This window comes from Suncus etruscus, chromosome 15, assembly GCF_024139225.1.
Source record: "Suncus etruscus isolate mSunEtr1 chromosome 15, mSunEtr1.pri.cur, whole genome shotgun sequence".
In the NCBI taxonomy this organism is placed as follows: domain Eukaryota; kingdom Metazoa; phylum Chordata; class Mammalia; order Eulipotyphla; family Soricidae; genus Suncus; species Suncus etruscus.
In genome coordinates, this window is record NC_064862.1 from 90,858,075 (window position 1) to 90,882,298 (window position 24,224).

Genomic DNA, 24,224 nt, shown 5'->3' on the forward strand with positions numbered 1-24,224 from the left:
CCGCCCGCCCGCCCGCCCGCGCCGCCCGCTCCGCGCCGAGCCGAGTCGAGTCGCCGCTTCCAAACTTTGTCTAAACTTTCACTTTCGCAGCGCGGCGGCGGCGGCGGCGGCGGCGGCGCGGGACCGGCCGGGCGGGGCGGCCCGGGCAGACGCACCGGCAGCGGCAGCGGCAGCGGCAGGGCAGCGGCGAGCGCGGCGCCAGCGGCGGCGGCGGCCCCGGAGCCGGCGGGGCCGAGCGAGCGAGCGAGAGAGCGGGCGAGAGAGCGGGCGAGCGGGCGGGCGGGCGGGCGGCGGCGGCGGAGCGAGCGCGGGGGCCGGAGCAGCCGAGCCGGAGCCGGAGCCGGAGCCGGAGCCGGAGCGGGAGCCGCAGCCGCAGCCGCAGCCGAGCCCGAGCGCGGCCGCCGCCTGCCGGGCGGAGCTCCCCGTCCCCGCGGCCGGCCGTGCGCCCAGCTATGTACTCCCCGTACTGCCTGACCCAGGTACCGGCCGGCGGCCCCCGCGCGCCCGGGCGGGGTGGCGTGGAGCGGCGCGGCGCGGGGTGCGGTGCGCCGCGCCGCGCTGCGCCCCGGGGCGGGCGGTGGGGGTGGGGAGCCCGGGACACGCGTGCGACGGGCGCGGGGGTCCCCGGGGTGGCCGGCTGCGTGCGTGGCGCTGCCCCGGGCTCGCCGCGTGGCGCGCGCGCGTGTCCCGGTGCGTGTGCCCCCGCGCGTGTCTGCGTGTGCGTGTCTGCCTGGCGCGTGTCTGCGTGGGTGTCCGGGACACGCCGCGCGCGCGGCCGGCGGGGGCGCGGTGGGCAGCGGGGCCGGGCGCGGGGCGGGGGGTCTCCCCGCGGCCGGCTGCGGGGTGTCGGGGCGCGGGTCGCGGAGGGTGACGGAGCGGCAGGGGGTGTTCCCCGAGGGCGCCCGGCGGGCACCGGGTCCCCCGGCGCGCCCTAGGGCGGGCGCGGCGGCTCCCGAGGGTGGCAGCGGGCCCCCTGCGCGCGGCTGGGGTGCCCGGGGCGGGCCAAGCGGCCCGGGCGTCTCCCCAAAGTCTTTGTTCAAGGCCTCACATGGGAGCGGGGCTGAGAAAATGGCGGGGCTCCCAAATTTCGGAGGGGCAGGGCAGGAGAGGGAGGCACGGGCGTGCTGCCAGCCGGGGCCGCGCCTCTGAGCCGACCCTGGCCGCCGCCGCCGCCGCTGCCGCCGTGGGGGCCCCCAACCCCCAAACTTCTTTTGGATTTACTTGCAAACTTTCTGGCCACAGATCTCCCTCCCCACCCCCCCAACACCCCGAGCACGGGAGGGGTGCAGGGGCGCCCCCATCCCGTCCCAGCGTCCAACCACCCAAAGGCGGGAGGGAGAGGCTGGAGGCCTGGGCTGAGCGCGCTGTCGGTCCCGGCTCGGCTCCGCAGCGCTGGCTTGCAAGGCTGCCTGTGGGAATGCGGGAATGTGTCCCGCCTCCAGCGAAGTTCTGGGCTCCGCGCTCTCCTGGGCAGCAGCAGACGCGGGGGACTCAGGCCAGGGACCTGTCTGCCAAGCCCTGCTGCCCGCTTGGGTGTAGGCTCCATGCTCTGAGGGTGCCCGAGCACTGTCTCTCATCATGCAGCAACCCCAGTTGCTTCTCATCCCCTTCCAGCCGGCCACGGGGCCGCTCCATGAGGCCTTCTCGAGGCCAGGCCCTCGTATTCCTGCCTGTGAGCACTGCCAGGGGCACCCGCAGTGGGGACAAGGGTGGGCATGAATATATCGGGGCCGGGGGCTGCAAGCTGGGTGGAAGGTGAGGCCACTGATCCACGGGGTCCAGGTGTTCCATCTGCTCCCTAAGCCCATCTGGAGCTGGCTCTGCCATGGTCTCCCCAACCCAGGGTTGGCCGGCCATGGCGTGGCACGGTGTGGCCTGGCTGCCCACTGGGGCCTAAGCAGAGCCAGGTGTGTGTTTGTCGTTTGCACGCACCTTGGGATGGCTTTGTGGGCGCGGACTAAAGTTCTGGATTCCTTCTGTGTCTCTGGCTGGCAGACCAGCCTCTCGTACCCTGGCCACGAGACCCCAGGCAGCAAACAGGACACACGGCAGTTCTGCCACGAGGCCCTCAGCAGGGTCGGTAGTTTGAGGCCTAGCGAGTCTGGAACCCCCCACGTCCCGTGGCTTATAGTCCCTTACCGCTTGTAGGATGGGAACCCCCCATAAGCTGGGCCACTGGCAATAACAAAGGCCTAGAGCAGGGGCTAGGGCACGGTCCCATCGTGCCATGTCAGGGCTGGATCTGGGGACCCTCCACCCGTCGTGAGTAAAGGTTTCGCTCTGTGTCGAGGTGCCGACTCACACCTCATACGCTGGGCAGGGCACCCCGTGTCTGCGGGCAGCAGGATCTAATGGCCACCACCCCGTACTCCAGCTCTCTGGACCCCAGAGCCTGCGGTGCAGTAGTGTCTTGCACCCATGTGTCTGTTTGTCTGTCTTGCTGGACGAGTCTGTCCTTCTGGCCACGTCTCTGGCCTTCTTGTTTCACAGTCCCCAGCATGCGGCTTCCAGCTTTTCTCCTGCTCTGGCTGTGGGCTCTGGCAGGCCTCTCTCTCTCTCTCTCTCTCTCTCTCTCTCTCTCTCTCTCTCTCTCTCTCTCTCTCTCTCTCTCTCTCTCCCCTCCTCCATGTCTTGGACTATTTCTCTCTCTGTCTCTCTCGCTCCTTTTTTTTTTAAGCCAGAATTGGCTTCGATTTTAAAATCAATAAATGATTGAGCAGGAACGAGGCCGGGAGAAGCGAGGCCTGACGGGAAAGGGGGGCTGCGGGGTGGCGAGAGGGGGTGCCCGTGGCACTGTCCCCCCCCCCATGGTGGACAGGCCAGGGAGGCAGGATGGGGTCCCCCAACAGAGCCACGGTAACATGTGGTGCTGTCTGCTGCCCTCACTCGTGGATACATCCCCTGCCCCCATTGCCAAGGGGCACTAAGCAACCTACTTTTTCCCCCGGGAGACCCCTCAAAGCCAACGAATGCACACATGCACCCACCCTACTCCCGAGATGGGCCTCATTTGCTGACATGCAGATAGAGCTCGAACCCATTTGATCCCAGGCACCTGCTCTGTGGTTTTTCCAAAGGGACAGACAGACTGATGGTCGGTCGGACAGACTGACTCGCACGCGCCTTTGCCCAACAGGCACCTCCATGGGCCCAGCCACTACTGCCAAAAGACACCTCCGCGACAGGAAATATTAGTGGCCTTAGGGACATATTTTGCCTCCGGGGGAGGGTTGGGACTCTGCACCCCTAATTCACAACAGTACTCCACTTCTGGGCCCTGGGGGCCCCATCTTGCTGCCCACCCTGGCATCAGGGCACACACTCTTTCTCCCTCCCTCTCTCCAGCCTCATTTTCTCTCTGGCTCTGGCCCCACTGGGGACCGGGCCCAAGGAGGGCCGGGCTGGGCCGTGCTGAGGCCTGGATTGGGCTGCGGCGAATTTGGGGGAAGTATGGGCCACCCCAGTGGTGCCCAGGGATCCTTCCTGCCAGCACTCAGGGGTGTGTGTGTGAGGAGGGGATCATAGGCGGTGTCGGGGATTGAACCCGGGTCGGCCGTAGGCAAAGCTCGTGCTGTCGTGACTGTCTGGTCCCTTTGGCCACTGAGATGTTTTGAGGTGGGGCCAGGCCTAGCTGGAAGTCTGGGACAATGTGGGTTCTGGGGTCCAGGGCCCAGCCAGGAATGTTCTGCGTGGCCTCCAGACAGGCTGTGGGCTGGGCGCTGCCTTGGGCCTTGCAGGCTTCAGTGACAGTGTTGGGTCTTCGCTGCCACCGCCCAGGCCTTAATGCACCATTTCGGTTTCTCCGAGCACCAAGGTCTTGGTGCCGGGCGACGCTTTAGTTCAGGCCTGTGGTCATGCCAACTGTCTTCTTGGATTCATTCACGAGACCCTCCCCGTGGAAGCCAGGTCTCTTCAGAGCAGGGGAAGATGGGCCAGTCTTCTCCCAACCCTTGCAGCCCAGGAGGGCGGCCTGAAGGAGGCTGCAGGGAAGAGTTTGGAAGAGGTGGGCAGAGCAGAGGCAGTTAGGAGGCACCAGGTGCAGGACAAGGCTGGAGCTGGCGGGCTGTGAGCACTAAACCCTTCTTTGGTGCATGAGCTGGGGCCTTTTCAGCTGCCCCAATCCCTTGCAGTGACTTGAAGGAGTTGGAATCTGGATGCACGAGACAGTTCAGGGCCAGAGAGTGGGGGGGGGGGGGTGCTCAGCCATGTGTCACTTCGTTTGTCTTGGCTCCCGGGGCTGGCGGATGAGCAGGGGGGTTTAGGGGTGCAACTACACCCCTCCTCCAAGTCCTGGGCTGAAGCACGAATCTGGGCTCTCTGGAACCCTCCACCCTCGCATGCTCATGGCCCCTGCAGCGGACATTGGGGGCCTTCACGTGTGTGGGACCCCCGAAGTCGTGTTTTGGGGTACAGCTCTGGGTGGCCCCCTGAGTGCACCCCAACCTGTGGCCCTGTGAGCCGTGATGCCACCTTTCCCAGTACCTGAGGTGTGTGTGTGTGGGACCCGTGCACCTCATGTGCCTTTGCCACACTGTGTATCTGAGTATCGGGGTTCTTGTGTGTCCCCCATTGTGGCTGCTGTGTCCGCGAAATTGGGGCAGATCCCCAACTGCGATCATCCCAGTCGAGGTGTTTGGGCCTTGCTGCCCACACATGTCTGGCCAGTCCCACCCCGAGGGTCACCCCTGCATCTCCGACACCTCCCAACCCATCTGTATCTGTGAGTGTCGAGGCCTAACTGGGGGGATCCCAGCCCAGCTTGCCTGCTCTGCCTGAGTCTGGTGTCTCAGGGCACCGTGAGCAGCACCCGGCTTGGTGCCCCCTGACCATGACTTCTGTGGCTGCCTAGGGCAGCCTCCCTCTGTCTGCCTGGCGCCCAGGGGTGGGGGTGTCTGGGCCAGACCAGCCAGGGTGTCGTCTGTGCTCTGAGCCCCTCCTGCCCTCTGGGCCCCTGCAGCCAGTTCCTTCTCTCTTCCCCCATGGCCCCTCCCAGGCTCAGAGCCCGGATTTGGAAATTGAGACCCCCCCTTCGTCCCCCTGCTCTCTCTCTCTCTCTCTCTCTCTCTTTCCTCCCTCTCTCCCCTCCTCCCGCTCCCTCGCTCCCTCGCTCTCTCCTCCTGCCAAGCTCCTCTTGGCTCTCTCTGAATATCTCCCGATTTTTGGCCGCAACTCTGGGCTCGTTCTCTAAAAGGAGGCCTAGCCCCCCCAGCTCAGACCCCTTCGCGCCCCCTCCTTCTCTCCAGGAGCCCCCTCTGAGGGCGGGAGAGGCCCAGCTCACGTGCAGGAGCCCTCTGGCTGCCCCCCACTCCCTCACACACCCCCGGGGGCTTGGCCTAGGCAACACTGGGCCTGGTGGGCGAGGGGGTGGCAGGAACCTACAGGCAGCCGGGCAGGGGGAGTCGGGCCGGGGTGCCCGGCTGGCCGGGCAGGCAGGCAGGCGGGGAGGGGTCGGGGGCATGGAGCTGGGGTGTCTGGCTTTGGGTGGGGCTGGCAGGGCCTGCACGAGGCGCAGCTGTGCCCAGAACTCGGAGCCTCGCTTTGCCACCGGTTTGCTGTGCCCTGGCCAGCTGGGAAGGGGAGGCGGGCGGGCACTGCGGCGTGCCGGAGCCAATCAGAAGCGGGGGCTGCGCTGGGGAGCGATCCCCCCACTGGGCCCCACCCTGATGGGTGCCAGGGGGCCTGCAGTGGACCAGGGGGCTGTGTCCCCATCACCCCCGTCCGGCCCCGACCCCCTTGGCTAGAACACAGGTGGCAGCCTTCTTGGCACGCAGGAAGCTGGGCGGGTGGCGAGGGAAGGTGGGGGGCAGCCCTGTCCCCACCTGAATCTTTGGGAGCCAAGTCAGAGGCGGTGGGGGGGCAGCTCAGGCTTGTATCCCCCAACCCCACCCGCTACCCAATGCCTTGGACCCAGATGGCGGCTCTGGGTCCAGGGCCACCAGGAGCTGGGGGTGGGGCCAAAGCCTCCAGAAGGTTCCATGCGAAGAAGATCTCCGGCGGTGAAATCATCTGGGGGGGATGGGAGGTGGTGGGGGTACAGAGTCGCTCACAAGCTCTCTCGCTGGCACCCGCGGGCACAAAGCATGTCGCTGCTGCCACCACCGCCACCACCATGGGGGCCCCGATGGGGGGAGCCTGGCACACACCTCCCCAAATCCGTCGGCTGCAGGCTCCGGCCTTCCCCACACAAAGGCGGGTGCCCGAGCACAGCCACCGCATGGCTCCTCACCAGTGCCCCGGGGACCCAAGGGTGCAGGATGGCACCCGCAGGAACACGCTCTGCCCCGCACCCCAGGGGTTACAGCAGCACCCCAGTCGGGCCCAGGGAGCTGCGGGACCCTAGGGGCCCCTCTGCACCCCACTGGCACGTGCACTCATTCCCCTGGGTGCACGTGGCACCCTGGCACACAGCATGCCCGGCCAGCAGGGTCTGGGTGCAGAAATGGCGCCCACATAGATACAGGCTGCCCTCCCACCCCCGCCCTCCACACAAGCCCAGGCACACACGGGGCGCCCTGTGCAGCTGGGGACCGCAGGCCGCACCCACACAGCACCTCCACCTGGCTGCACCTGGTCCTGCTCCACCTGAGCCGCCCATTGTGGCTGCAGGAACCAGGGGCTCAGGGCTACCCTAAGTCCAGGGAGGGATCTGGGTGGGGGGGGCACATGAACGTTGGTTCTAAATAATCATCGTGACTGCCAGGAACACGCACCAATAAGGGGAACGAGGCCGGTTGCTCAGGGCCTGGGCTCGCCTGCCTTGCACCCTGGTTCTATGCCTTCACGCGAGAGACACCCCTCTTCTCTGGCCTTTGGGAGACATGCGGGGCGGTGGGTGGCGGGAAGACTCAGCAGAATCATGGGAGGCTTTAGTTCCCTTCAGTTGCATTTCCTTGAGCCACACCCAGCAGTGTTCAGGGGCTACTCCGGGCTCTGAGGTTTGCTCCTGGCTGTGCTCGGGATAGGGGGGACACCGTTAGGGGTTCCCAATATCAAACCCAGATTGGCCACGTGCGCGCAAGGCCCTCACTGCCCCGACGACCTATCTGGCCAGGCCCAAGTGTGTGTGTGCGGTTTTGTAGCTGGGAAATGGGGTTCAGGCAGCTGGCGGGGGTAGGGTGTGTATGGGGCTCTGTCCCTTTTGCTGTGCCTTCTTCAGCTTGCCAGTGTTTGGAAGCCCCCCAGGCTCTCTGGCCCACAAGAGCAGATGAGCGAGCCTGTCTCTCCCACCACGCACTCCACCATCCCCCATGGGACTGGGCCTGTCCCGGGTCCCCGCAGGGCCCTACACCCTCTCCCACGCCCGCCCGGGCACCCAGCCGGAGCCCGCGCGCCGGGGGCGCAGCCCACAGCCCCGAGCATGTGCATTCCTTCCTCCACTATTTACCAAGTAGCTCCTGGGTGCCAGGCGTGCTCTTGGGCCTGGGGCTGGGAACACCGGTGCATCGGGCAGAAGTGCCAGGCCTGGGAGGGAGGGCGGGTCGACACCCGTCAGAGCTCAGGTGCCTGTGCTCACTGCCCACACCGAACGCCTGGACACCCTTCCAGGGCCGGGGGGTGCAGTTTTTCCCAGCAAATGATTGTCTGGTTTTGTGGGTTTTTTTTTTTTTTTTGGCGGGGGAACTCACCCAGTGGTGCTCAGGGCTTTCTCCTGGCTCTACACTCAGGGATTACTCCTGGCTGGTTTGGGGGACCTTATGGGGTGCTGGGGGTCCATCTCAGCCTTCTGTTGTGGAAAGCTGGGGTTCAGCCCTTAAACCCTGTCTCTCACCTAGCAGATAGTCTGCCTTTATTTACTTATTTATTTATTTATGCATTTTTGACCACACCCGACAGTGCTCAGGGGTCACTCCTGGTGGGGACCCATGAAATCGAACCTCGGTTAGCTGTGTGCAAGGCAAATCCCCCCCCCCCCCCGCCTCCGGCTGTGCTAATGTCCTGGCTCCTTTAGCCGCTTTTTCGTTTTTTTGGTTTTTTTTTTTTTTTTTTTTTGAGTGAGGTTTAATTTTTGCTCAGGGTTGACTCGTATCTCTGTGCTCTGTGGGAGTCACTCCTGGTGGGACTCAGGGCACCCTAAGGGAGGTGGAACTGGACTCAGCTGCATTCCAGGCTGGCACCTTCCCTACTGTCCCCATATGTCTGGCCTTGCAAAATGGGCCATGTGGGGGTCCAGGGGACTGACTAATGCCTGAGGTCGGGCTCCGGGGGTGAGTGGCCTGTCACCCTGTCATCCCGACCTGGAGCCATATCACTGGATGCCTTCCACCAGGACTCAGAGCCTTGCTGGGCACTGTCGGGGGTGTGGGGGGTGACCAGGGCCTCCTCCGCCCGGGCCTGGGGTGTGTGGGGGAGGGGTGGGGCAGCTGGTGGCCCAGAGTGGCAAGTCCACCTGCGCCCCTCAATTTAGCTCCCCCGGGGCGGGCCCAGTTTATTTTTACCACAGCCGTCACCCTGGCAGTGCCAGGCCGCGCCATCTTGGGGGGATTTGCCATTAGGGGTGTAAAGGTGGGTCTGGAGGTTATAGCGGAGGGAGGATACTTTGCAGGTGAGGATGACCTCCATGCTTGGCCCTGCCCGGGGCCTCTCTTCCTCCGCGCCACCCCCCAGGTCCGGGCACGAAGGACTCGGGGCCTGGGCACTGCTGAGTCTGTGCCGCAGGCTGGCAACCGCCGTGCCCAGCCTGGTGGCATTTGGTTTGGCGGCCTGCCCGCCCCCCACCCCCCCACCCTGTGCCCGGGCAGAGCTGCTGCTGCTGCCTGTTTTGCTTTGGGATCTGGGGGGGTGGAGGGGGGTTGGGGAGTGCCGGGAGCCTCCGGGGGGGACCCTGCCCCCTGTCCTGTGCCACCCCGGGGTGCGTGCCCTTGGCCTGCTGCTGCCTCACAAGGGCACAGGGCGCCTGGGCTGGGCTGCGGGTGCCCCCACAGCCTTCCATCTTCTTGCCTCCTCTTTGCCCCCCCCCCCCCAGCCCTGCTCTTCGTTGTTCCCTGAAATGGCTTCAGCAGTGCTGGCATCGGGCCCCCGCCCCTCGGCGCCAACCTCCCTTTCTGGGCCCCCATGCCGGCTTCCTTGCACCTCTCCAGCCACAGCTGGTGGGGCACAAGCTTGGGGGAAACTGGCATGGGGTCACAGGGGTCTTCTTGGGGGTCTGTGCTCCTTTCCCCTATCCCACGTCTGGGGCTTCCACTGGGTACAGCAGTGTGGAGGGGGCTGCAGAAAGGAGGTGGCTGAGAAAATGGGGGATCCACTGACTGCCTTTAGTTCTTGGGGCTTTCTGGTTCCCCCCAATGTCGGCCTCTGGTGCCCCCCCTCAGGAGACCCGGGTTGGGGGGACACATTTCTGCTCAAGTTCAAGGGGAGCTCTGTTGTGAGTTACCAACCCACTTCGCCACCCGGGTCCTCAAGATTCCGGCTCGGAGGTCCCCATTTCCCGCCTTCCTGGGAGCTGGGGTGGGCACTGCGATGGGGGGGGAAAGGGACTTGGGAGGAACCGTTTGTCTGCCCCCCCACCCCCGCCCCAGCCTCTGCCCCAGCCTCTCTCTCTCGGCACTAAACAAAGTTTGTTAAGTAACTTCAAATGTTATTTGAGGACGGCCTGGCCCCAGCCCAGCCAGCCCTGTGGAAACTTGTTTTTCGCTGCCTAGGCTGCGAGTATCAAAGACACACTTTCGGGGGGGGGGGGGGTGCCTCGACGTTTCTTCCCCCTCCACAGCAGGGGTTGGTCCCAAACCGACACATATGCATACGCGGTGACCCACGCTCACAGCGGCCCTCGTACCAGGCCACACACGGACACTGACACCCGGGAAGTGGGACAGGGCACTGCCCTCCCTCCCTGGATTGTTGCAGCCGCTGAGGTTTCTGGGAGCCTGGGTGGCTTTTGCGCCTGCTTCCGCCTCAGTTTCCCCACCCATCCAGAGAGGGAAGGACCGCTGGGGGCAGTGCCCTTGGCAGAAGTGGACCTGTGCCCTGATGTAATTTTACGTGTCCCTCTGGCCTGGGTGATGTCGGATCTGTGGGGAGGGGAGACTGGGCATAGGTCCGCACTGCCCCTTGGGGAGCCCCATCTCCCCCATCCACCTCACTCTGTCACTCTGTTGCTCTTCCTGGACTCACTTTGGGGGACAGGCAGGATGGTGCCGGTTTGGCACCCAGAGTCACCCCATGCAAAATCATGCTCAGCCCTCTGAACCATCTTCCCGGCCTCCCCATTATCCTCCTGATGTCTCTCTACATTTCTCCAGGCAGGGTCCCCAAGCTGGGCACTCAGAAGATTGTGGGTTATAAGCTGGGGGGTCTGTATCATGCCCTCCTTGCCATCCTCCTGGGGTTTCCCAATGAATCTGGAGGGACAACACTTGATAGTCCTCTAGGGGTCCCCCCCTCCCCCGGACTGCCTGGCCCCTCCTGAGATTTGCAAGCAGATGGGGTCATGCTGACTGCACCAGGAAAACCCGGGCTCCTTGGGGGGGACCCTGGCCCTTCACACTGCCGCAGCCTGTCACGGAGACAGCCTGTCACGGCCCCGCCGCGCACCGGCACAATCTGTCGTCCACGCACAGTCTCACACACAACCTGTCACGCGCACACACGCGGCAGTGCCGTGCGCAGCCAGACTCGCACCCTAGCGCCAAGTGACAGGCGCAGACGCCACCACCGCCACCACCCAAGGAACCGCCTGTACTCTCGCCGCTGCCACCACTGGGCCCAACCTGGTTTACAGTGGAGGAATGGAGCCCTGAGGTCAAAGGTTGGGGGTCAAGGTCACGGGCTGTGTGACAGGCATGACTCAGCCAAGGCCTCAGGGGCCAGCCAGCCCTGAACAGGCCAGTAGCTTCCAGCCACCCTGGCCCTCCCGCTTCCGCTGAGCAAACCCTATGGCCTTACCCATTTCCCTGATGGAAAAACTGAGGGCCGCCTGTCTGGCCAGATACTACTAGGATAGCAGCGCCTGCATCTAGCCAGCCCTGGTGTCTCCTTCCCTCACCCCTCAAGCATAACCAGCAGCAGTGCCCCCCTCCCAATACTATTGCTTCCCCCCAATTAAAGAAGCAGCAGGACTGGGGAGAAAGCTCGGGGTTTGATCCCCACACCCACCCGTGGTCTGCACCTGAGCATGGAACTGGGAGTAACCAGAATACAGCCCGTGTGGGTCCCTCCCGAAACACAAGGACTGGTTGTCAACTTGCTCAGGCCTCAAACCTTTGGCCTCTGGTGACTGAGGTTTGGGGCTGTATTGGGCCATGCTCTGGGCCAAGACTCCTGGATCTGAGCTCAGGGATCACTCCTGGCTGTGCTTGGGGATCCTCTGGAATGCCAGGGATGGAACATGTCAGTCCTGTGTGCAAACCCAGTGCCCTCTCCACTGTGCCATCTCATCGCTCTGGCCCTGGTGGCTGAGTATTGGGCTCTTCTTGGGTTGGTCTTACCTTTACCCCTAAGGTCACTTGGCCCCAAGTGCTTGACACTAAAACCTCCCCAGTTAACATTCAACATTGGGGTTGAAAGTCCTAATTATGTATTCATTTATTTGTTTGTTTGTTTTTTGGCTACCCCTGAGAGGCTCTGCACTCAGGGATCCCTCCTGCTGGACTCAGAGGAACCAACCAAGGGAAATCGAACCTGGGTGAGCCACATGCAAGGCAAGAGCCCTCTTGCTAGGCTTCCACTTGGGATTAGGACTTGCCCTGTCCTGGGGGGCCTTGGGCACGTGAGATAGTGTCAGCAGAGTGCAGGTGGACCTTTAGGACCACTATGGGAGCTGGGAAACTTCAGGCTCCTAGATCCCCAGCCAGATGGGTGGATGGGTCGAGCCTAGCTGCTTTGTGCTGCATTCCAGTTCACTTTCTCCTCCTCTTCCATCTCCTTCTTCCAGACCTCATCCTCTGCCGCAGCCAGCTCCCCTCACTTTCCCCTTCTTTGTTCCACCTCCGCTGGTTCCCCCTCCCTGGGGCTTCCCCCACGAGAAAAGCCCCGGCCAAGAGCAACACAGCTCCACCGACACTCCACCGCGGAGGTCCTCCTGGGCCGCTGGCCCTGCCTCCTGGCCTGCTCGGGGGCCAGATCCCGCTCGGCCCAGCCACGACGGCCAGTCGCCTGAGGGGGGACACGTGGCCACTCTCCCGGCACGCGCGAGCACATGCGCATTCCCTGCCAGGACAGAGGGGTCACCCCTTAGTCGCACCCGAAGTTGAGTCTCAGATCCTAGCACTCCCCAGTGCGCCCCTGCCTCTCTGTGCTCCAGACGGAGACCTCCCTCTTCTGGGGTTCACCTGGCCTGGCCTTGCAGCATTTGGGTGTTCTGATGTCTGCACTGAAGGGTGTTCACCACCCCGGAAGCCCTCGGTAGGGGTCCCGGCCTTGGAGGATGTGGGGAGCCCTTGGCAGCTGCGGGCGCCCACGCGGGCATGCATCGCCCGGCCCGCACACGCGTGGGCTTCACGTGAGCCGCGCACCTGCCAGGCTGCCCGCCCGCCTGCCTGCCCGGGGGCACCTGGTTGGTTCCAAAGCCGCATTCGGGGTGTGTGTTTGGAGGGGGGCGGGTGGGGACCGGAAAGCGGAGGCGAAATTCCCACCGAGCCCCACTGTTCCTTGCCTCCCCAAATGTCCCAGGGGCGCAGGTGAGGTGCCCCAGAAATGCTGCCCAGGGGTGCCCCTGCATGCGCTATATTTATACTGGAAATTTGTATATATATATTCGAAAGAACCTCTCCCCCATTCCCGCACCACGTCTGTACTTGGGAGCCAGCCACCCCCACTCGGCTTGGTCCCAAACCTGCAAAATCCATTTCTCCAAGCAGGCGCGCAAGGGGGCCTAGGCTACAGCGGCCTGCCCTACCTGGGCCCGTTAAGGGTGCACCCCCTATCACTTCATCTTCCAAGGCTGGAGACCCCCCCCATTTCTCCCTCCCTGCTTCTACCCCATCGCCAGGCAAGGCCGGGGCCACAGCGCCGGATCCCCGGAGCCCTCCCCGGCACACAGATCGCGGGGGTGGGTGCTGGCGGGCGAGACGGTGCTTTTTGGTGTGTGTTTGCTGTTGCTGCTTAAATTAATCCTGAGTGACGGCCTGTAGTTCCTTTCCACAAAGAGGCCATTTAATGCCCCCTCCTCCTCCCGGGGAACTTGCAGGGCTCCCTCCGGCACCCCAGAGTCCAGCCTTGCGATCCCAAACCTTCCCGGCTCCGGAGGCTCCAGCCTTCCCCCGTGAGGGCGCGCACCCCAGGAGTCTCAGGCGCACCCGGAGCGCCCTGGGAAGTAGGGGAGTGGGATGGGGTGACCATTGGCAGCGCAGGAAGTCGGGGGGGGTGCGTGTCTGTGGGGAGGTGCCTGGGACTCCCCGCGACTCCCTCACAGTGCTCCGATTCCCCAGATCAGATTTTCTCCGCAACAACAATCCAGGCCCTCCGCCCTGTCTCCAGGGGCGCATTCAGACTGCCTCCCCGCAAGAAGGAAGACCCTAGGACATCCCCAAATTGACCCGTGCCGGTGCCCAACCTGCTGCCCTCCTGCCTGCGAGTCACCCTCACCCTCTTCCTCCCACCCCAACGCGACTCGCAGAGAACCCTTTGCAATTGGGCCTGTAGGACCTGGAGAATGGAGAATGTGGATCAAGCCGCCGCCGCTGTCCTGGGCGCCCCGCAGCCCGCTGCACCCGGCACCACGGCGGTGGACGTGGCCAGAGGAGCCCCCCCGGGGTGTGCTAACGGCTCCCTGAAGCCTCAGGGCCGCGTGCCGCCGTCGCAAATGCACATGTGCGTGTGGAAAGGCGGGAACTGCGCGCGAGAGGCCCTGTGAAGTGGCGGCAGTGGCGACGGGGTCCGGGTCTTGGGTCGCCCGTGGGGCAAGGACCGGGGTCCCCGCGCGCCTCCTCTGCAGGGAGACTCCGTCTTTCGCCGCAGGGATACCCCCTCCGGTGACCCCTGAGGGTCATGCAGTGTTGACAGCTGTGGGGGCCGCCCAAGGTCCCCAGAATCTCAAGTGACACTTTGGGGGGGCGTCAACCCCTCCTTGCGTCCTTGGGAGGCGACCTCCCAGTTTACCCGCCCTCACCCCAGTCCCGCCGCATCTGTGGGGGGCAAAACTGGCTTAAGAGGCCCAAATCTCACTTCCCACCCCCCCAGCTCCGGCAGGTCCTAAGGACCCTTTTAAAGCGCCTGGTGGTGCTCCCCACATTGCCTGAACCCCAGATCTCTGGGCACTGGCTCAGTGAATTCGGGCATCTGCAGGTCCCCAGAACCCCTTCGGGCACCTCCAGTGCGGCTGACAAAGGAGGATGGAGCTTTGCAAAGAGAACACTTTGGCCCACCTGTCTGATGGAGGAGGCTAGGACTCCCCCAAGAAGTTTCCGGCAGTTTTGAGGAACCCCTGAGCAGTTGCCCCTGGGCGTTGAAGGAGAAGCAACCTGGGTCCTTCAGGCCCAATTAGCCTCCTGGAAAGGAAAAAGCCCCCACCCAAGCCCCAGACACCTTATCCCCCAATTCTTAGCACCCAGAGGGGGTTTAGGATCTGTCCCCACAGATCCAGCAGTCGTCCCCCCAAGGGTAGCCCTGCACCCCGCAACCACCAACGCAGCTTCTCTCGCTCCTTCCTGCAGCAACCCGCACCCAAAGCTTGCAGACCTTCAGACTTAGCTTGGCCTTATTTTATTTTTGCATCCCCCCCTTTTTTCTTTTTAATTTTAATTTATTTTTTGGAGGAATGTTCTCTTTTCTAGCACCTTTAAAAAAAAAAAGATTTGCACGGAGTTCGGGGACTTTGAAAACATTTTAATTTTGCTAAAGAGTGAGACAAGGGCAGAAGAGGGAGGAAAAACTGCTAAGAGGTGGGGGAAGAAAAAAAATAAGAAAGGAAAAGAAAAAGAAAAGAGAGAAAGTCGCGGGGTCCCCTGTGGGATCCCCGGCGTTGGGGAAAACGCAGGGAAAGGCGGATTTTCACCCCAACTGGGTCTGAGACGCGCTTCCTCTCCGCCGCCACCGCCGCGCGCGGCTCTGCCCGCAAAGTCTGTCATCAGGGGTAGGAAATAGCAGCTTTGCGGAGGGCGCCGGTGTCTCCTTGGCTCCTGCATGTGGGTTTGTTCTTTTCTCTCCTTTTTCTCTTTGAAATAACGCGCAGCCTTGGCAGGATTGAAGCTGGGGATCGCGCTCCCCGCGCCCTCGGCATTGTCTGCCCCGGGCTGAGCCGGGGCTGCCGCACCCGCGCCGGGCGGAGCCGCCGCTTCCCAAACTGCTCCCAGCCGGGGAACTTGCAGCGGGCAGCTGCGCTTCTCCGCCTGCCTTTCCCACCCACCCCCCCTTTTTCAGGGACAGCCCCTCTCTTCTTCCTCTGGGCCCAGACCCGCTGCCCGGTTAGCACCGGAGCCACCCAAAGGAGCCCCGAGTCGCTGGAACCCCACGCGTCCCGGTCCTGCGCCTGCTTCTCAAGCGGCAGACGAGTGGGAGAGTTGGAAGCCCGGTAGGGATGAGGTCGGGTCCTAGCAGGATCTGAAGCCAGACCTCCTGTCTGCCCACCCCACTCAGGGGGATCAAGTCCCCACACCCCGTATCTATCTCAGGGAACCGTTGGCTGGAGGGCTGGGATCCTAGACGGGCTGTTTTTGCAGAGCGGGCACAATTCTTCCTTCCCCCACTCTGCAGGCAGGCGGGAGGGAGCTGGTCCGAGAGCCTCCTGGGGTGCCTACTTGGACTAGACCTGGTGTCTAGCCTTAGGACAGTGCTGCCACTCTTGGGGCCTAGATTCCGGGCCGGCTAGCGGGAGAGCTGGAGTGTAGGGCTGTGAGGAAAAAAGAGAGTGAAGGAGCTTTGCCCTGGCTCTGTGTGCTAGCACAGCGATGACTAGGAAGGCCAGGGGTCCAGTCCACCGGCAGCTCCGCTGAGAAAGGGGAAGGAGAGGTGCAAGAAGTAGGGGTGGTGCCCTTAGGCCCCAGCAGGCAGGGTGCCCAGGCCTTGGCCTGGCAAGAGGTGCACTGTTCGCTTCAGGTGTTTTTAATTAAACCTGTTTCTCTTTTCTTTTCCTCCTTCAGTGCTCGCTCAGACTTTTCCGTGCTCCCCGGCCTAGTCTTTTTACATAAGCAGAAACTTCCTCCCAGATATTGTGGGAGGTATTTTGCTTTCACTGCTTTCTTTTTCCTGCCTCTTTTTTTTTTCCTCTACCATTTAATTTTAAAATTATAAAGTAAATTTAGTGCGAGTGAGAGTAAGGGGGGCAGCCAGTCAGGGCGGGAGCCAGGGAGTAGGGGGAGGCCAGATGCAACCCGGCTGCTGGGCCTCCTCTTCTTCCCTAGGCTGGCAGTCCTGCTCAGAGCCACTGTGCGCTTTCCCACCTCTGACTCTCAGAGGGTGCTGGCACCCTTCCGGAGCTCCTCGTTCTTCCCAGTGACCCTCACATCTACTGCTACCCGCTCTCCTGTCTGCTCACCATGTGGCCATAGGCTTTCAGCTGGGTGGACTCTTTTGGCCCTGGGCCTCTGAGGTGGTGGCCCTGTTGCTAACATGGATCGGGCCAGAGCTGTCCTCAGCAGGAGATTCTTTGATCACCCAAGGGCCTGTGTGTGGTGGGTGCTGGGGGTGGGTGTTGGCCACTGCTGGGGTGACAGGAACTCCCTCCTATCCTCAGGTCCACTTCGGACTGTCAGCCACCCCCTATGAAGGAATCTTTTCTCTGGGATTCCCCTTTTGTAAAACCATATCCAGAGGCGACTTACCACCGCAAACTGTTCTTTCCTCTCAGGGCTGCACTTCACTTAAAAAGTTCATTAAAAAAATTTTTTTTAATTCAAAAAGGAGGCCTAGCCTCTAAAGAACAGGCCTCCCATGACAAAGTCACAACCATGCCCCTGGGTTCATCCACCCCACTGCCCCCAGTGGGGTTGGCGAGGCCTCCCCGAAGGAGAGGTAAAGAGCTTGTAAAAATTAGTGGGCTGATAAAAAAAAGAAAGTCGGCGGGTGTGGCTGCTAGGCTGTCTAATGGGCCGCTGCCGCAGCCTGTGAGCACCCTGAGCCCAGCCCAGCCACCAGCAGCCCGGGGTGCCTCAGGCCTCGGATGGCCCCTCCCCACCGCCAGCCAACAGGTGAGAAGGGACAGGAGAAAGTTCCCGCCAGCTGCATCTTTCCATCAACATCTGGGGAAGCGCAAAACGCCAGCTGTTGGCCCTGCTCCCCTCCTTTTTTCCCTTGCACACTGACATTTCGGGTCGGCTTGTCATCCAGACTCCCAACTCTGCACCGTGCCAACGTTTTCACGGCTCAGCTCAAATCCAGCGACTGGGTTTGGGCTTGAAAAAAAATCTGTGTGTCACTACGAATGTGTCCTGAGTCCGACAATCGGCTTCTGGGACTGTTGATGTGCACAGGCCCCAAATCGACGGATTCCTTCCTTCCTGCCGGCGTCTTTCTCTGGGCCTTCCTGCGGCCCTAGCCGGGCCTTACTCAGCTCCGCTGGGCAGGTACTGGCAGCTCGGGCCTCCCCAGCCCTCTGCGGTGTTTTTGTTTTCCCTTCGCCCCCCAAAAATATTTGAACCAAAAAGCCTCTTTTTTTTCCTCCACCCACAGCAAACTGAAAGGGCTAGTGAACCGTGATCCAACAGAGCGAGGGCGCCTCTTTTCTTCCTTAGCATTAATTAACTCAAGTTCGTTAGGACGTTGGGTCTGTCGCCCACAGTTTTCTGTTGTGTGTGCTGAATCGGGTCAGAGAAGGAGACTTCCCATGCAAACAGTTGGCTTTGGAGCTGGGGGACACGCAGGGGGAGTGAGGGGGAGAAAGGAAGGGAGCCCAGGCTGAGGGGTAGCCAGGCCTGAGCTCTGGGCTTGGGGTGCTAAGCACCCAGGCAGAGAGGGTTCTCTGACCCCCAACAGTGAGCCTGGTAAGATTATATATTTGGGTGGGGTTTGGGGGGTGATGCATTTTGTTTTTGTTTTGTTTTTGAGGCCACACCTGTAGGTGCTCAGGGTTTTCTCCTGGCTCTGCAATCAGGAATTACTGTTAGTGGGGCTTGGGGGAGATTATGGGGGAGACAGGCGAGGCCCTGTGCAATGCGATCAGCTTACCCGCTGTGCCATCAGCTCTGGGCCTCAGGTGACGCATTTTGAGGGACTGAAAATGTCTCCTTTGCCCCTTGGAGGGTTTCACACCAGAGGGCACTTGCTTATCTGGGTCCCCTGAGCACTGGAATGGTGGGAATACCCGTCGTATCCATCCTGGCCGGCTGCTCTCTGCCTGGGACTCTGGACACTGCCTGGTGCTGATGCTCACAGCTGTGAGAAAGAGAAAGAGGCTCTGTGAGTGCAGACTAGCTGGGAGGGACACCCCAGACACCCTCCCTCCCTGGCTTCCCGCCTTCCCTCCACAGGGGCTGGGAGGAGGAGGGAGGGTGTTGGTGGGAACTCTGGGGAAGGCCTGGGGGGTTGGGGCTCAATTACCTGGAGTGTCTCTTCAGGGTTTGGGGGAAGCGACCTGTGGGTGCGGTTCGGGGCCTCCTCTTTGACCTCTCGACATTTTCCTGCCACCACTCGCCTTGCCTCATCCTCAAGCCTGCTCTCAGTTCTGGAGAGAAAGTTGGGGGGCTAGTCTAGGAGCTTCTCCTAGCTGTCTACCTCAGGCAGACCTGTTCTGTGTTTTCTTGCAGAGTGCAGAAAGCACCGGCTCCATCCCCAAGTCTCCCCCAAATCCAGGGGCTGGAGCCTTCAGGTGCGGAGGAATGAAAAGACTGGAGGTTTTGTCTTTTCTTTGCTGGAGAGGGTGGACGCAGACAATTTGCTGTTGCTGGAGACAATAGCTCGTCTCCCCTGGTCTCCCCAATCCTCCCCTATTTTATCCAGTGCCAAGAGGGTGAGGGGAGCTGGGCCTGGAGGGGGTAGTGTTTGGAGCCAGAACAGGCAGGCAAGGCGGCCTGTTGGCCCGCTCCCAGGCCACCGCTCCGGTTTACAGTCGTTAGGAGAAAGGAGAGGGAAGGGGCGGCTTTCCAGGCGCTGAGTGTGCGGCCTGGTTGTGAAGCAGGCCCCAGCTTCGACCTGGCACTGGGCACGGGGCACCACTGCACCGCGCCCACCAGCCCCAGGCTGCTGGAGAGGAAAACTGATCCAAGTCAGCCAAAGGGAAAGAAAAAAAAAAAAACCCGCTTTGTCCAAACCTCCTTGAAATGTGCATTTCTGGTTTCCCTGCCTGGCCTCTCCCAAGGCCTGGTGGGGTGGGGGTGGGGGGGGTTCCTCTGGCTGAGGCCTCCATCCTGCCTGGCTCCCCCGAAAAGGGGAACTTGTAGGGTCCCCAAGAGCCAGTCCTCAGCTGCTTTGGACTCTGCCTGCGCCTGCAGCCCCTTCCAAGAGCCCCTGGCAGCACCCACCCTGGGTTTTAAGGGTTGTTGGGTACTGGTGCTCTGGGGAAGTGAGGCCTCCGGATAGGTGCCCAGCAGGTAGACTATTGGGGGTTTGATGCAAGGTGGGGCCTGTTCAGGTCGCCTGATCCTCTCAGCAGGATGTAACAGAGCGATGGAGGCGTTTGTAGCCAAATGCATCCTGAAATAACCAGAGATTCTTTTTACCAAATCTGGTCAGTTATTTGCACTGAACTGTTCTTCCAGTCAGCCAATTATATATACACACAGATATATGGCCACATATGAAACGCATTACATATAAATACATATGTATGTGTGCGCATATATAATCAGTTTGTGTCTGAAGGAATGAATTCGGGCCTTCAAGCCTTGTAGAACGATGTGGCCACTCAGGGTTTTGTTTGCGGAGATAAAGACACCACCACTGCCAGTGGCCTGTCTGTGCCGCTCTCATTTGTGCCGTTCCTCCATGTTTTGCTCTTGGCTAGTGGTGAAAGTCATCTCAGATGGGGGAAATTTCTTCCTTTCCTTAAAGACTTGCGAATTCTGCAGATGGGAGCAGGGCTTCAGCCCATTTTCCTGGTTTCCCTGAAATGACCCACAGTTTTAGAAATTCCCCCCCTTTCACTTTCTGACCCTGGGTGCAGACAGATCCTACAGAGAGACCCTCTTCCTTTCCTGTACTCCTCTTCTTCTTCCCCTTGGGGGCTTCTCTTGCCCCTCCACTTCCCTAATCATCCTATACTTTGGAGCCCACATTGACAAGCTCTCTGCTTCTGGTGTAAGCTTCCTCTGAGTCTGTGTGTGTGGAGGGGTGGCTGCAAATTTCTAGTAATGGCTGAAATCTGCCCAGTATTTTACAAACATTTTCTTGAAAACTGGTGCTTTTTTTTTTTCTTTTAAGTTAAGTTCTTTTCCAACAATGAAAAGAGACAAGTCTTTCTCTCAAAAGCAGAAAAAGTCCACAGGCTCATGTGAATTTTTAAAAAGTCTTGTTTCTGACTTTCTTTTCAATGGGGAGTCTAACTACCTCCACTCCTCCCAGATGCCTTTGGCTTCCTGCTTTCGACCTCCACATCTCATCCTTCCATTGACTGTTTTACTTTGCTTTGCTTTTCATTTTCATTTTTTATTTTTTGCGGGGTTGATTTTTAGGCCACACACCTGACAGTGCTAAGGGGTAACTCCTGGCTCTACACTCAGGAATTATTCCTGGCGGGCTTCAGGAACCATATGGGATACTGGAGTCGAACCCAGGTCGGCTGTCCTATCTCTCCAGCCTCTCTCTCTTTCTTTCTTTCTTTCTCTCTCTCTCTCTCTCTTTCTTTCTTTCTTTCTTTCTTTCTTTCTTTCTTTTTTTTTTTTTTTTTTTTTTTTGGTTTTTGGGCCACACCCAGTAACGCTCAGGGGTTACTCCTGGCTATGTGCTCAGAAGTTGCTCCTGGCTTGGGGGACCATATGGGACACCGGGGGATCGAACCGCGGTCCGTCCAAGGTTAGCGCAGGCAAGGCAGGCACCTTACCTTTAGCGCCACCACCCGGGCCTCTTTCTTTCTTTCTTTCTTTCTTTCTTTCTTTCTTTCTTTCTTTCTTCCTTTCTTTCTTTCTTTCTTTCTTCCTTCCTTCCTTCCTTCCTTCTTTCTTTCTTTCTTTCTTTCTTTCTTTCTTTCTTTCTTTCTTTCTTTCTTCTTTCTTTTTCTTTCCTTCCTTTCTCTTTCTTTCATATTTTTCTCTTCTTTCTTCTTTCATATTTCTTTCTTTCATCTTTCTTTCTCTTTCTTTCTTCTTTCTTTCTCTTTCTTTCCTTCTTTTCTTTCTCTTTCTTTCATATTTCTTTTTCTCTCCTTTCTTTCTTCAAATTTTTCTCTTCTTCTTTCATATTTCTTTCTTTCTCTTTCCTTTCTTTCATCTTCCTCTTCCTCTCTTTCCTTTCCTTTCCTTTCCTTTCCTTTCCTTTCCTTTCCTTTTCTTTCTTTTCTTTTCTTTTCTTTTCTTTTCTTTTCTTTTCTTTTCTTTTCTTTTCTTTTCTTTTCTTTTCTTTTCTTTTCTTTCCACAGCATCTTTGCCACTTTGCTCCAAGGTAATTTTTCCTCTCCTTCTCCTTATCTGCACTCTTCCCTACAGGCTCACTCTGTCCCCTGAACCCTCATCCTTGCCTTGCGGATGACTCAGTCCCAGAGAAACCCTGAGGAACTGAGGAAGGTGGTTGGGTTGATTTTGATTGAGGTTGAGGTTGGGGTGTTGGCTGAGGTCCTGGAGCTGGAGCTGGGTGAAGGGGTGAGAGGGAAGGAGGCTGGGTCTGGGACAGGTAATCTGCCCACTTAACAAAAGGGGGACAGTCCCCTTTTGTTTGGGGCTCCTGAGGGGTGTGCCCATGGCCCAGAGCTGCTACTAGTGGTATGCAGGAGGGGGGACAGCAGGGAGCCATGAGTGCTGCTTCTGCTGGAGCCTGAGTGGGTCTTCCCAGGGTCCCCAGGAGAGGGACACCTCCCCTGCAGACCCCAGAGGACCCTTCAGTGTGAAATACTCTGGAAGCAGCCCATGAGCCCATGCAGAACCTACCTTGGTCCACCTTCAAGGTGAAGGCCACAGGCAGCAGCAGAGGGACAATGGGCGATTGTCCTCCCTTCCGGCTTCTTCCCTGAGAAAGGCGGGGTGGGGTGGGGGAGGGGACCCCCTGCCTGGGTCCCTGAGGCTCTGTGTGCCACTCTGTCCAGGGCCTGCCTGGTCTGTCTGCCCCTCCAGTGCAGTGGCCTTTTCTCCTTTTGCTCCCCTAACTTCCATGTGGGGGCCAGTCTGCAGAATACTTATGGCCTGAGTGGGCAGCAACCTCACTTTCCCAGCACCCCATGTCCAGCGGCGCTCCCTGTGGGTGTCTGGGTTCTCTCTGCCTCTGGGGAAGGCTGTGATGCCAAGACCCAGCTTGGTGTTTCCGATGATTTGCTCTGTCAGTGGGTTCCTGAGCAGCCGCCCTGTTCATGATCAGGTCCAGGGCCCGGGTCCTAGAGCCCTAGAGGACACCTTTCCCTCTAAGTTCAGCTCTCCCCTCCAGGCAGGCAATGCTTTGGCACACCCCAGGGGTTCTTCTGGGAACTTCTACCTGGCACAAAGGTCCCAGAAGTGACCTGGGGTTCAGAGAGTGGAATAGGGGGTAGGGGTGCAGTCTGGCCTCTCCCCAGGCTTCTATAGGCCCCAGACCAGCAGCTGGGGTGGGGGCTTGTGGACAGGGACTCCAGATTCTAGGCCTCACCTTCCTGCTTTCCTGGGAAGAAGCTTAGTTGCAGGGGTCCCCTGAAGCACTCTGCAGGGTGTTACTCTGATTCAGTCTCCTGCCCAATGGTGCCCCCTTTCTATTCTATGCTATCTCCCCTGCTCCCTTTCATGAAGACCCTTTGGTCTTCATCTGAACTGGAGATGGGGGTGGGAGGAGACCCAGATTATGGGGCTCCCCTCCTTAAGTCCCTGCTTTCTGGGTGGGATGGAAGTCCAGTCAGTCCCCCTGCCTTTTGTGGCTCCATCCGGTGGCTGCCGTGTCACTCACATCGTGGCAGGAGGCGATTTTAATAAACTGTTGCCGTTTCGCCAGCGAGCAAGCGAGTGAGCGGGCCGCCTGGCGCTGGCATCCCTCGTCACTGCTAATGGAGCGTGCGTGGCTGGGTGTGGGCCGTGGCTGGGGGCTGGGGAGGCCCCCCACCGACTGGGTCTGGGAGTGTCTTAGCAGGCAGCCGCCAGGCCGGGCCGGGCCGGGCCAGAGGGGCGGCCACAGCCCGGGGCATCGCTGGGGTCCTTGCCCTGGAAGTGGCGGCATGCTCACTTTCCCCGGCGCTTTCTTCGCTTTCTATTCATAGCGCTGGCTCTCGCAGGGCTGCCTCGAGGAGGGAAACTTGCACTCGCCCCTGTGTGCTCCATAAATAAAAAAGGGAATGGAGAGAGAGAGAGAGAGAGAGAGAGAGAGAGAGAGAGAGAGAGAGAGAGAGAGAGAGAGAGAGAAGAGAGAGAAGAGAGAGAGAGGGAGAGAGAGAGAAAGAGAGAGAGAGAGAGAGAGAGAGAGAAGAGAGAGAAGAGAGAGAGAGGGAGAGAGAGAGAAAGAGAGAGAGAGAGAGAGAGGGCCAGGAGAGAGACTGAAACCAAAATGGGAGGCGCAGCTGCTCTCCCCAAGGCCTTCTGGGGCGCCCGCTCCAGGCAGGCCTTTACTTATTTATTTTTCTGGCTTTGGAAAAAAAAAAGGGGGGGGGAATTTCATGTCCTCTCCCACCCTCATCTCCCCCGCCCCCTCCACATTTGCTGGTGGCTGCTGCCAAGTGGACCCGAGTGGGGGCCTGGAATGAAAAATTCAAAACTGCTGGACTCTGCTTGTTCATTAGACGGGAACTTGTCGATTGGGCGAATTGGTTCTGGTCTCCAACTGCCGGGGGCGCTCCCCACCCTCCCCGGCTCCCCGGTTCCCTCCTCCCCTTGGATGCAGCCATTGGCTGCTGGTGGAGGTCTCCTTGCCAAATAGGTGGGTCCTCTCTCTCTCTCTCTCTCTCTCTCTCTCTCTCTCTCTCTCTCTCTCTCTCTCTCTCTCTTCTTCCCCCCCTTTTTTAACTGGCATTGGCACCAGCAAATGGATGGGGATTGAGCATGAAAGGGAAGAGAGAGGGAGTTTGAGAGAGAAAAGAAGGGGAAAAAAAAAACCCAACCCAACAACCCCAGACCCAAACAGTGTGTGCGCTCGCTCGCTTGCTTGCACACGCACTTGCACACACACACACACAGACACGCACACACATATGCACGGGCACTTGTGCGCGTGCACACACTTGCAGCTCATCCCATCCACGGCCTCCTCGCTCTTCCTCTCTCTTATTCTCTCCCTCCCTGTCTCTCCTTCCCTCCCTCCTCCTCCCTCCCTCTCTCGCA

The 24,224-nt window shown here is 60.2% G+C and overlaps 2 protein-coding genes across 3 annotated transcripts in view; both read left to right on the forward strand.

Moving 5' to 3' along the window:
- Window positions 1-3,679, forward strand: part of GCDH (glutaryl-CoA dehydrogenase) — a 59,642-nt gene extending 55,963 nt beyond the window's left edge. The window contains exon 13 of the mRNA XM_049788426.1: window positions 3,668-3,679. The gene's annotated coding sequence lies outside the window, so the exon portion shown is untranslated. The remainder of the gene's footprint in view (window positions 1-3,667) is intronic.
- The window catches only part of NFIX (nuclear factor I X), a 68,084-nt gene continuing 44,175 nt past the window's right edge, over window positions 316-24,224 (forward strand). Inside the window, exon 1 of one of the 2 annotated variants that reach the window (XM_049788422.1) lies at window positions 316-479. In XM_049788422.1, the coding sequence (XP_049644379.1) occupies window positions 453-479 (27 nt within the window). In that variant the 5' untranslated portion in view covers window positions 316-452. The remainder of the gene's footprint in view (window positions 480-24,224) is intronic. The other variant, XM_049788423.1, reaches the window with a different exon arrangement.